Source organism: Ruditapes philippinarum, unplaced genomic scaffold (genome assembly GCF_026571515.1).
Source record: "Ruditapes philippinarum isolate M1 unplaced genomic scaffold, ASM2657151v2 ctg593_1_1_1_1, whole genome shotgun sequence".
NCBI lineage: Eukaryota > Metazoa > Mollusca > Bivalvia > Venerida > Veneridae > Ruditapes > Ruditapes philippinarum.
In genome coordinates, this window is record NW_026866874.1 from 73,726 (window position 1) to 87,379 (window position 13,654).

Consider the following 13,654-nt stretch of genomic DNA (forward strand, 5'->3'; position numbering starts at 1 on the left):
ATTTTTATGTAGGGTTTCTATGATAAAACGTTTTCCGTTTGAACGCTACTTACTGAACTTACTGATTTTAAAAATGCAGGAAATAACGTTATTCCATATAACCGTCTTAAATGTGTAGTATATAGCTGCATGATAATATAAACACCGCAAACATTGAACTAATAAACACAGTTCCGTCCTACCGGGGATATTAAATAATAGAGCTCATACTCATCATTTTTCAAACATTCCATTCTCTTGAAATACTGCACGTAACGAGAATACTGCTATTTGCTTTTACAAGTGACTGTCTTCAATCTAATGATGTAAATGGATTAATGAACAGAAAAGTATTTTACCTTAAGAAGAGAAATTGTAGTTTCTTATAGTATGTTCCTTCCACGTGGTCGTAGTAGTCAACGTAAGGGCGAATAGTGTCAATCAAACCAGGAAGTAATTTATCCATTTCACCAATGATAAAAAGCGACCTTGAACATTCTTTACCAGCTGTTTCTACCTTCATTTTCAGCTTCTCCTGTGTGACAAAGGAATTTACGAATTAATCTTGGATTGCTATCGAAGTGAGTAACTCAGATTTTTCATGGATATACAAATATCTGCACCTGAATCTGTTCTTCATCGTGTACATTTTCTTTTTTAATCTTAAAGTTGTTTAAATTTGTAAAAGCTTTCGAATGTTAAGTACTAAAACTTGAAGTTTTTCTTCTAAACATACCTTGTATTCTTCTAGCATACTTTCATGAGGAAAATCTTTCGTTGCTGAAAGGAGATGAACGTATTTGCTTTCCATTCCCTTGACATACATGTTTTCTGCCACCATGCGACTCACGAAGTTTTTCCCCGTTCCAGGCATACCATGTAAAGAAAGTATTGTTGCTTTTTGATGTTGCCCTTCAACATGACCTTTAAGATGTTTCACCAAAGGACCAATCACTAGATGTTGACCGTACAGCCTTTTGTTCAGTTGGAATGAAAGGCCTAAAAGAAACGCTTTGAATATCATTTAAAATAGTATTTCTCAATATAAAATGCTTTCAAAATAAGACGTTCAATTGTATTTTACTTCTAGTCTAAATAAAAAATACATTACAAATAGTATAGTTTTGAATGATATTGTTAACTTTCCAAACGTATAATAACAATATAACGGTCTCTGCTATAAAGATACGGTATAAGACATGATGCTGGTCAAATGTGTTTATTCATTAAATTAAATATTTATTATTATTATTATTGTTATTATTATTATTAGTACTATTTTATTATACAGACAAAGTTTTACCACTTATATTTGGAGAGATCCAGTTATCCTCGCAACATTCATTGGAGTAACATTTTGAAGTAAATCCATTATGTAAAACTGTTACCACACGCACAACAGCAATGAATGACAAAATTATTCCTTATTCTAAAGAATGATCACTATGCTTCTTTTGAATTACGAGAGACAAGAAAAAAGCCATTGATCCAGTTGTTACTGTCCAAACAAATATTGTTGTATAATGATACAACACTATTACTGCTACAATACATGTCAATGTCCACAATATATTACAAACACAAACAGGCATTCTCAACTGATTATTTTACGAGTTTATTGAAGAAGAAGTAAAAGAACTTTCCTTACGAACATCAGATCTCTTAAACCAATGTTTTGAAAATGCTAATCATAAATAAAATGCGAATGAATGTATTTTGTTTTATATCGGTCTACCTTAGACTTAAACTTAACTAAAATTGTATTTTCGAAAAATGTTTAACTCTGAATATTGATTGTGTTGTAGGCCTATAAAGAATACAATAATCGTTATTAGTACATGTTAGTGGGTATTTGTCAATTAAAACTGGGGCAATGTTATATTAAATTATCTCTACTGAAATGTGGCGCCTACTTTTAAGTTAGTTCGCTTAAATAATTTTAAATTATGTAAAAGTTTACAACCATAAACCACGAAATATATGCTTGTTTACTTTGCAGAACATGTATGTGTCATCATTAGGGTCTGTCATATGCATATGAATATGCAATTTAAATTGTACCTATTTATTGTCTTCATTAAGATGCTGAAAATAACATCGAATGAAATATGAATGTAAGAGAAATGCACTGTGACACTGTTTAAAGATTTCAAAAGATTTAACTATATGAAAAACAAAACATAGCTAGGTGTCTCTTCTATAATCAAGATGGACTTTAAATTATTTCCCTTTTTTAACATGTTTTTTTTTTTCTTTGTTACTTTTCTTTTATTTCACCATAGCTTAACACGAGATATGATCAAGGAAAATATGCTTTAAATGATCTGACGATAATACAAACAGAAAAGCTTGAATGATTTAGTGTAACAATAAGTTATTGTATTCACAAGTAAAATATAGTATTGCGCGATCATTTAGGTCCCTAAAAATATTTTCTTATGCGTATTATATGTCAATGAAGAACATAATCATTGTCTTCAACAGTTTTTCTTCTCAGCTCTACTCTTTCAATTTTCACTCGAAATATTTAAGTCATTTTATTACGAATTTAAATGCCTCACGCACATAATAGCATGTTGGTACAAACAAACTCACCAAATCGTCATCTTAAGGCTCTTAAAAGAGTTGCAACATTACGTGTATAATATGGCTGTACATTGGTCCCTCTATATAATGTATTTATCTATGTTTTATATGTAAAGATGAGACTACGTACAACGAAGAATATGTGTCATTGTTTGCAGAAGAATGCAATTAATTTCTATACTTAATAAAAATAAGACAGTAGAAATAACTTTCTTTAGTGATAAATTATGTAAATATTCTTTTTTTACGGTCAAATAAGCAAAAGTATACATAGTTTGTGACGAAGGATGTGTGCAATGGTTCGCTTATAGGGCCCAAACTATTCTACATAATTTGAAATGAATATGATGAATGAATGTTACTAACATAGAAATAATATACTGACTTAAGACTACAAGGTACAGTAAAAACTCTGAAATCCAGACCCTGTCCGAACTTGACCAAACGTCCTCTTTTCAGAGTATTCAGGTTTTCAGTGGTTTTATATTTTTATTGATAATTATTATGTGTTTAAACATTGACTTTGTTTAAATTATTTTTTTTTACTTTTCAACGCTTTTGTCTAAGTCATATTTTAATTTCTTATAGCAATAAATGTCTTGAATAACTTGATTATGCAAATTCATAAATATAATTCAGAAAATAAAAAACAACGCTTTGTCTGAAAGATGATTTTTTAATTATCTTTTGAAATAATTATGAAAGTACTGGACCTAAATGTTTTACATAACATTATTGTATAGATAAAGCTTAAGATAACTTCAAGATCAAAATGTTAACCAAAACAGGAATCATTTAACAAAAAATTCCAATTCTTTTCGACATTTTATATAAAAAACAACAACAAATTATAACATTTATGTACAGATAAAGACACAATTATGATGAATGCAGGTGGCCATTACTTGGTAACTGAACATGTCACCTGTTGTAAGTTTATTTATTTCAGTCTCATCTTTACATGTATACATAAAATTATATATAAAAAATAAAACACAAACAGAAGATACATGGAAAGCAATTTTTTAACAGAATTACAAGAGAATTTATATATTCTGAGAAATAAAAAAATATAATGTTTAAACAAAATGAAAGTCAAATCTAACAAAACAGTCACATAAAAATGTCAAATTTTATGCCTCTTCCAACATAATCAAATCAATTTTCTCCATAACACGTTTGCAACCAGTTGTTGAAAATAACTTATTGAATTCAGGAAAGTACAACATTTCGTCTGCAATTGTTTTCACTAATTCATAATCTACTTGGTATTCATGCGCATAAAATTCTCTTGCAAATAGTCCGTCTACAATGCATTTTTCAACATGTTTCCTTTCCAATGGTAGGAATGGGATATAAGCGGTAATAAGGCTATTCTTGACGATGCTACTGTTCACCATACCATCTGTATGAGAAAGACAAAATAATGTCATTAGAGATAAATTGTTTATGTATGCATTTATTCTAAGTTCCTAAGGAATTGCAAATAAAAGTATATATGAAATACTAGTAAATGACACTTTCATCTTAGTTATGAATAGGGCATAACTTTTACTTAAACTGACGTTTTTTTCGTTTTGTTTTCAAAAGCTTTTTATTTTGTGTCCTGATACAGTTTCCAAAAAAATTACTTCTCGCTCATATAGCTTAAAAAGTGTAAAAGGAAGTATCCCTTGAAAGTTAAATCACAACAAAATAGTCAACTTTTGATATATTTGCGTTTTGGCCATTAGTTACCTTATAGTGATTATTAAGTATTTTGTATGAAAGCCAAATATCTATCTACTTTTATTGATATTCTGCTACCTTTATGACAATTTATTTCATATTCAGTGCGTATTCTTCATTTGATTTAGCACCTTACATGATCTAAATCCATTATTTCAAGGGCATAAAATACAAGGGTAAGTTCTGTAAGTATTTAAATAAATGCATAATCAACTTACTCGGTTCATGTAACGATGACGTCCGTACAATTTCTTCCATATCCTTTAGTCTCAAATCTCTTCTGTCATATCCACGAGCATTATTTTGTACAGCATGTTTAGCAAGGCTGTCTCCGCCCGTGTTACTAAAAAAAATAACAAAAGAAAATATATTTTTATGTAAGGCTTCAATGTTTTCCGTTGTAATGCTACTAACTGAACTTCCTGATTTCGAAACTGTAGGAAATAACCTTATTCTATATAAATGATTTACATGCTGTAGTATATACTGCATGATGATATGGACACAGCAAACATTGAACTAATAAATACAGAACAGGAAATTCCTCCCTGCCTGGGATATGAAGTCACAGCTCATACTCATCATTTTCTCGTGAAATACTGCACGTAACGAGAATACTGCTATTTATCTTTACAAGTGACTCTCTTCAATTTAATGATATAAATGGATTCATGAACAGGAAAGTATTTTACCTTAAGAAGAGAAACAGGAGTTTCTTATAGTATGTTCCTTCCACGTGGTCGTAGTAATCAACGTAAGGGCGGATAGTGTCAATCAAACCAGGAAGTAATTTATCCATTTCATCAATGATAAAGACTGACATCGAACATTCTTTACCAGCTGTTTCTATCTTCAATTTCAATTTCTCCTGTGTGACAAAGGAATTTACGAATTGATCTTGGATTTTTATGGAAGTGATCAAGTATTATGTAACTCAGATTCTTCACGGAGATACTAATATTTGCACCTGAATCTGTTCTTTATCTTGTACATTTTCTTTTTTATCAATGTAAAAGCTGGTTAACTTTGTAAACACTTTGAAATATTAAGTACCAGAACTTTAAGTATTTCTTTAAACATACCTTGTATTCCTCTAGCATACTTTCATGAGGAAAATCTTTCGTTGCTGAAAGGAGATGAACGTATTTACTTTCCATTCCCTTGACATACATGTTTTGTGCCACCATGCGACTCACGAAGTTTTTCCCCGTTCCAGGCAGACCATGTAAAGAAAGTATTGTTGCTTTTTGATGTTGCCCTTCAACATGACCTCTTAGATGTTTCACCAAAGGACCAATCACTAGGTGTTGACCGTACAACTTTTTGTTAAGTTGGAATGAAAGGCCTAAAAGAAACGCTTTGTAACATCATTTAAAAAAGTATATTGCTTTCATAATAAAAAGTTCAAATGTATATATCTTTTCCTATACTTTACTTCTAGTCTAAATGAAAACATTATTTTATGAATATATATAGTATTGAATAATATTGTTAACTATCTAATCTTATTATATTTACAATTTAATGGTCTCTTCAATATACATTATAGTTAAAGTATAAAGACATATGATTTTTAAATGAGTTCTCTTGCTAAATAAAGTCTTTATTATTATCATTATTATTATAATTATTGTTTTTATTATTATTATTATTATTATTATTATTATTATTATTATTATTATTATTATTATATTGACAAAGTGTTACCACTGATATTTGGAGAGATCCAGTTGTCGTCGCAACATTCATTGAAGTAACATGTTGTGAAAGTGTATCCATATAGTAAACCCTTTGCCAACATGGGTACCACAACCACAAAAACAACAGCAGCCAATGATCCAAATATTCCAGCTCTTAAACAATAGTTACCATGGTTATCTTCACTAATTACGAGAAATAAGATTAGCGCAACTAATCCAGTTGTTACTGTCCAAACAAATATTGTTGTAAAATGATAAAACACAATTACTGCTACAATACATGTCAATGTCCACAATGTATTACAAACACAAACAGGCATTCTCAGCAGATTATTTTACGAGTCGATTGAAAAACTTTCCTTACGACCATTAGATCTCTTAAACCAATTTGTTTTGAAAATGCTAATCATAAATAATGCGAATGAATTAATTTTGTTTGATATCGGTCTACCTTTATGTCAATACCATTCATAAACTTAACTAAAATTGTACATTCGAAAAATGTTAAACTCTATGTCAGTTGAATATTGATTGTGTTGTAGGCCTATGAAGTAAACAAAAATCGTTATTAGTACACGTATGTTGGTATTTGTCAATTAAAACTGGGGCAAAAGTTTAATAAATATCTCTATGAAATGGTCGAGCCAATTTAGAAGCTAAAATAAATTTTAAATATTAATAGTTACTCATAAACCCCGAAATATAAACCTTTTTTTTACTGCAGAACATGTAGAGTATTCAAAAATTTATATAGTGAGAGTCACATAAAGGAATGCAAACACATTTAATGTATCTAAAACCAACCCGACTCATAAAATTGATCAACTTACCCATATGAAGATTTTCTAACAATCCTTGTTTTAGGTCCACGGTATTTCTTTGACTCCATTCTTTGATCGATTCTTTGGGTTTTATAGACTTCTTTTAAGCTTATTACGTATTATTGGTTACCGGCTGAGTCGGGTATAAAACAGGGAAACAGTGTTTCTCTGGCTTTTAAATTATGACATAAATGCCTATTGTAAAAGTGATTTTCCCAATTATATTATATAAAAGTGTTTTCCTCATTGATACAATTCTATGTGCGGCACATTTAGTATTTAACGACAATTTTACTTACAATTTTCTTCAGAATTTGTTTTTATCCCATTTATTTATTTATATGTTTATTTTGTTAAGATGGGAACTGATTTGAATATAGAAATGTGCAAAATTAACTTTCAAACCATCTATATTCATTTTCTTTCATTGCAAAGGGAACACGTAGGAAAGGGCGGAGATGATGCATTTACGAATTGCAAGCGAGACATGATTTTTTTCGAACAAACAAAGATGTTTTCAAAAATTGGTGTTATTGAGAAGATTGACTTACACTGGAAAAGGTATAAACTATTTCTTGCAAATTACATTTTATTCTATTCAAAATATATCAAATTTGACTGTTTTTGTGTTTATACTTCAAGGAACTGAGTGTTCTTTCTTTGTTACTACGTACCAATGATTGTACATAATTTTTGTGACAAGACATAAGAATGTGGAGACTTCCGTGTCATTTTGACAACTATTTCATAAAGAGTAACATCATATAGATTTCTTTGAAACCTAGATACATGTAGTACTTAAACTGTTTTATATATTCCATGGCAATGAATAAAATATTGCTGTTTCATAAAATAAGTGTCTTTTTACAAGATCGAATGTTGTATTTTAAGGATATTCTTCTTGACTAATCTAGATTATTTTTCGATTGTTTCAAATCTTAGTTTTGTATGTTTATGCTCATTGCCAATTTCCAATGGATGCCAACTTTGATTACATTATCATTTTATAAATAAAACGTTGGAAGCTTATACTGCTTTATAATTAAGACTAAATAAGAATATGTTTAAATGGGAAGGTGACAAATTATTTTCAAAATGTTTTTACATTACTTTTTTATTTATTGTATTGTATTTCAGATTTTTTAAAAAGGAGAAGAAAACAATCGGCCTACCAAAACTGTTCTAGAAAATAATTGATTTTCATTGTAGCACGGACATTTCATTATTCATCAAGGGAATTGTTGTCCCTGCTTCAACTTAATACTGTCATTTTCTGTTGCTCTAAGACCAACTTACAGAGACTTCACTGAGGTTTTCTGACAACACTTTTGGAGATATACATTTGTATTTTCGAGGTATGTGCATCATTTGATGAAGTTCCGGACCAATGACTTATGTGCCAGATTCCAGATCATCTGCTCACTCCTATTTCCATAATAATAATTTTTATTGTGCATAATTACCAAAAAATGAAAAGCGTTAGAACGAATTTTGCAGGCTTAGAATTGCACAAAAATGAGTTTAGAGAATTTCTTGTTGTCTTTGATATATCTTTCTGTTTTAATCTATTACTTCATGGGCATTTGTGAAAAATGGCTATTTTCGTTGAAAAGCCCCCTGTTACAAGTTCAAATTATTATGAAAGTATAATCAGGCGTCAATACTAATCAAACTTGGCACAAATGTGACTTGACCATAGCCTATGTACCCGCATACTCAATCTTAAATTTCCTGTTGCCATGGCAACGAGGGGACATCTTAAAATTGCCAAAAAATCACTATTTTGCGTTGATTTTTTCCATCAAAACGGATTTCAAAGTGCAACAACTTCTCAATGGATTGAGATAGCGTCAGTCAAAGGCTTTTCCACGTTGGTTACATATTACCTTAAGGTCGACCTATGGCCATTTTTAGCCTCTCACAGGTCCAAAAATTTCTTTACGATGAGGGGGTCTGTCGATCCCCTTCAAACCCCAAAACAGAAGGGAGCACATCCCCCCTCTGGCACCCCCTTGACGTATCTTTTTGATAGAAGATGGCGCCGGAAAAATGATCACTTTTTGCAGCATTTCTCTTACGAAAACAAGTGTTTGGGGTCTAAAGAGGGATTTTTTTTCAATCTTTGAGGCCTCAAAAAGGGGAATATGAAGTAATGAGTTAAGTGTCCTAGTTAACCAATGTAATAATATCAAATTCTATCTTCATATGCTTTTAGACATAGCACGGATTTATATTGTAATATAAATCCGTGTACATAGGTGGAGCTTCTTTTTATCGAGACTTCTAACATTGCATATCACAGGACTGACAGGTTCATATGACTTGAAACAAGGGAAATGAGGCGTAGAAATTTAGAGTACAAACTACTAGTATGCATGTCAGAGTTTGAAATCATAAAGAAAACTTCCAGTAAAAACACCACCATGGGCACCTCAAGGAAATTAAAAAGTCTTTAAATTTTCAATTTTTATTGAATAACTGTTCAATTTTTTTTAAAATAAATTAATATGAATAAATATACGAAGAAATATATATTTATACTTATATTTTCAACAGTAGTGACATCACAGGGTTCTAGAACATTTCAAAAACAACAAAACAAACAACTAGGAACATACACTGTATATACATGGTCACCTGTCTCCTACCATATAATAAACAAATTTCTTATACAATAGAAACAAAAACAAGTCTTTGTGTATGGAGTAAAACTTATTTTGTAAAAAATATTAATATATGTATATATCACAAAACAGTATTACAATTTTTCCTAAAATATGATATTCCTTGACAAATAGTCTTAAAGCTGTTTGCCTCTAGATGAGCCAAAATATTTGAAAAAATTAAATAAAAAATGTTTAGAGATTCAAGATTCAAGTAATAATAGTATACATGGTTTGAGCCATTATTGGCTGACTTTGCAAAATTTATCACCATCTTTCTATTGCATGTACTGTGTCTTAAGTAGTAAGAACTATTTTTGTATATTTTGACCTCTTTTTGGCAATTTCATGGATTGTAAATGCTGTTTTCAAGTTTATTAAATTTCTTCCTTTGTTCACTTCAAAATAGTTCATTTTTAGATATATTTTCAAAATGTTCAAGAAATTAAGCATTAATCTAGTAAGAGGCATTTGCTTAAATTGATCTACATGTACAATGTATGTTAACCACATACCATTATATACATTTCATTAATTTGTCAACATTCTCTATGTAAGTGGTTCATTGACATAAAGGAATACTATTATTATCTAAACAGAACAGATAAAATCTATTTTTGACTTGTACAAATATACATGGTCATTGAAATATGAAGAAAACTACAATTAATTTCTTATCATTTCATCTGCGAAAAAATCTCTGAAAGTGGCAAATATACTTAATTTCCACATATTTTTTTATTTATTCCACATATTTTTTAATTAAAGTTTTGTCTTAACATCTATCAATTTTCTCCATAACACGTTTGCAACCAGTTGTTGAAAATAAGTTATCAAGATTAGGAAAGTACAACATTTCTTCTGCAGTTGTTTTCACTTATTCATTATCTACTTGGTATTTATACGCACAAAATCCTCTTGCCAATAGTCCGTCTACGATGCATTTTTCAACATGTTTCCCTTCCAGTGGTAGGAATGGGATGTAAGCTGTAATAAAGCTATTCTTGACGATGCTACTGTTCTCCAAATCATTTGTATGAGTGGAACAAAATAATATCATCAGAGATAAATTGTTTATCTATGCATTTATTCTAAGTCCCTAAGGAATTGCAAATAAAAGTACATATGAAATACTTAGTTTAGTGAATGACACTTTTATCTTTAGTTATGAATAGCGCATAACATTTAAAGGCCCATTAAGTTTAAATCTGACATTAGTTTCATTTTGATTTCAAAATGCTTTTTCTTTTGTGTCCTGATACTGTTTCCAAAAAATTACTCCTCGGTCATACAACTGAAAAAAATCTGGAAAAAGGGTGTCCCTTGGAAGTATCAATCACATCAAAAAAGCCATCTTTAGCTATGTGTGCGTTTGGAAATTAGTACCGTAACATTGAATTATTGTCTGTCCCATCAAATTTGAATATTCCATTTTTTATTAAATATAATAGTAAAATCAATTAAATTAATATCATGTAAACCCTGACGTCAATATCTCTAGGCATGTTTTTCATTTTTTTCATAAATTCAGTAATATGGTCAAAATGTTAAAATAATATTTTTTCCCGTTGACTTACGTTGTAACCTGACGTGACGTCCATTTCAAAATGGCGGCGCCCATATAGACGTCATTTAGGGTTCGTTTCACAATTAGCGTTAAATATACTCGGTAATTATAAAAAATTGATTATTCTTATTTACAATGTTATCATAAAAGGAAAAATGATAACAAAGTTGGTGTCAAAAAGGCAATTTTACTAGCAAACCATTATTTAAAATAATCAAAGTCATTTTAAGTGAAAAGATCAGTAACCGCTAAATATAAATTCTAACACACAAAGATTTATATATAATTATCATATTATACTGCCGTATTTTATATTCTTCACCAATGAAGTGACTTGCTTAGATAGCTTTTTATCTTGAATACAGCAACGCGTCGTGGGGGAACGGGAACACTAGCTAGAAGACTAAAAAATGGTTCTTCGCTAATTAATGTTTAATTTACATAATTCTGTAGTTTAGTTTAAACAATATTTTATTTATAAGTATTACATTTACATGATAATTGACAAATAATAAATAGTACGGATTGAGTAGGAAGCTTGAGCTTTTTTAGAAACTCTTTCCGTAGTTGTCAGAATTCTGTCCATTAGTATGTATCTCGTCTAGTATTCAAAAATAATTAAATTGACCAGGTTCGATGGGATACAAAAATATGTTACCCTTCTTATTTTGGGTGCGATGTTCGAAACTTTCCGTAGGTTTCAATTTTCACAAGAAATCGCCAACAAATACTACATTATTATGCAAATCTGACAAGAAATATATAAAAAGGAGAACTGATTCACTATAAAAAAACTCGCGTTCGAGGAAAATATAAATTATTAGAATATAATAATTATCATGCTTTCTAGTTTGAGAAATCAAACGTAGACCTATACACTTTAAGCTCGTAAAGATTTAACTTTCCGTCCCACAATTTAACAAAATGTCCAGAAATATCGGCAGTGATTTGATATTATTAAGAATTATTTGAATTGGAGCATTCAATAAGCGACAATAAGTGTTTTTTTGTTGTTTTTGTTTGTAGATTCAAAGTGTTACATATAATCATTATGTTAATATGAAGGGGAGATCGAGTCAAAGAAAAACACCGAGTGACGTCCTCAATAATTTTAGCCTTCCTAAAATTTGAAAACATTCAGTGAAAAAACAATAGCATATTTTTTTGCGGGAGAAAAATACCGCGTATTGTATATTTTGTAGCTAAAAGTGTAGGATTTACTGATGTCCTGAATAACGAGATAATATGTAGAAAAATCATTTCTGAGAAATATATAAAATAGTTTAAAAGCATATTTAATAAAAACGAAGGTTATATATGAATTAATGGAAGAAGTATTGCACTGTCATATGAAATTCATGTCATTAAGTCTGTTTAAAATTATTTAAATGTTATCAAAAGTTTTATTGTTATTATATGAATTGAAGGTGTAATTTTAACAGTTAATTTGCAAAATCTGGGTATACAAAATTATTTTAAATACCATCATGACAAATTTATCTCAACGCTTAAAATTATATGTATCAGGTTACATATGCCTAACCGCCCTCTGTCAATGCCGCACCTGGAATCATCCATAAAAAGCACGAGGCATTTTTGTTACGTTATATATTTCGTAAATTGTTGTTGACGTAATAAAGTTTTTTTCGTCAGAAGTTATAAACATTGTGATGTTGACAAGTAAAATTGATGGGCCGTTCTTGAATTATGGATTTGGAACATACTGAATTATGATGTGTTTCATTTACATATTTCATTTGCTAACCCAGATAACTCCAGAAATTGAACACTGTTTTAGATAATGAGACGGATTAACAAATTAAAAATTCTGGATCATCATTACAGTATTGTAGGAGTCGTGTCATTCAGGAGTTTTGAAGTAAAAAAATGGGATCTACGGAACTGGATAGAAACTGGCAATGAAGGAATCTTCAGAATGGGTACTTGTTGTGAAGTTTATAAAGATCTATTTCGAAATTCATAGGGATTCTATTCTGCTTAAAAAGCCTTAAAGGTAAGTGCAATTCACGTGACTTCGTCACTTGGTGTTCTTGTTGCTTATTTTTCACTTTTTAAAGTTTTTCATCATGCATTGCAACTAAACTGTTACATATTGCAGATCCAGCTTTGTAAAATAATCATGAAACGACCCCGAGGACCTCATGTATATTTTAGAAACATGACACGTGCTTTCTCCCGTTCATATTCAAATGAAGAGTACTTCGGAAATGGCTACAGTACTGTACGGAAAACAAACAACAGAGATTTACCATAGAGAAATCAAAAATTGCTTTCACAAGAAAAGTAGGCACTTTAGAGAAAAATCCTGAAAAATCTCGAGGGTGACTTTTTTTTAGTTTACAATGATAGTTTAATTGTTATTCAACCTTGTTTTGTTAATTCATACTAGGCAAAAGTTCATTTCCATTTTCAATGGGACAGACTAAAGTATTTTGTATGGAAGCCAAATATCTACTTTGATGATATTTTGCTACCTTTATGGCAATTTATTTCACATTCAGTGCGTATTCATAATTTTGTTCAACATCTTACATGTTCTAAATCTATTAGTACAAGGTAAAAAAATACAAGGGTAAGTTCCGTTAGTAT

General features: G+C 30.1%; 1 protein-coding gene across 2 annotated transcripts; it reads right to left on the minus strand.

Annotated features, from left to right (window-relative positions):
* Positions 1-3,267: 3,267 nt before the first annotated feature.
* On the minus strand, positions 3,268-6,917 carry LOC132734086 (torsin-1A-like). Of its 2 annotated transcripts, XM_060720804.1 has the most exons (6): positions 6,824-6,917; positions 6,001-6,146; positions 5,376-5,638; positions 4,986-5,161; positions 4,512-4,636; positions 3,268-3,970 (listed from the first exon to the last, which is right to left on the minus strand). In XM_060720804.1, exons 1-6 carry the CDS (start codon positions 6,880-6,882, stop codon positions 3,699-3,701), a joined length of 1,041 nt encoding a protein of 346 aa, XP_060576787.1. In that variant the 5' UTR covers positions 6,883-6,917; the 3' UTR covers positions 3,268-3,698. The 2 variants fall into 2 exon arrangements, with proteins under 2 accessions (XP_060576787.1, XP_060576785.1); XM_060720802.1 differs by lacking the exon at positions 6,824-6,917 and having other exon boundaries at positions 6,001-6,465.
* Positions 6,918-13,654: the final 6,737 nt, after the last annotated feature.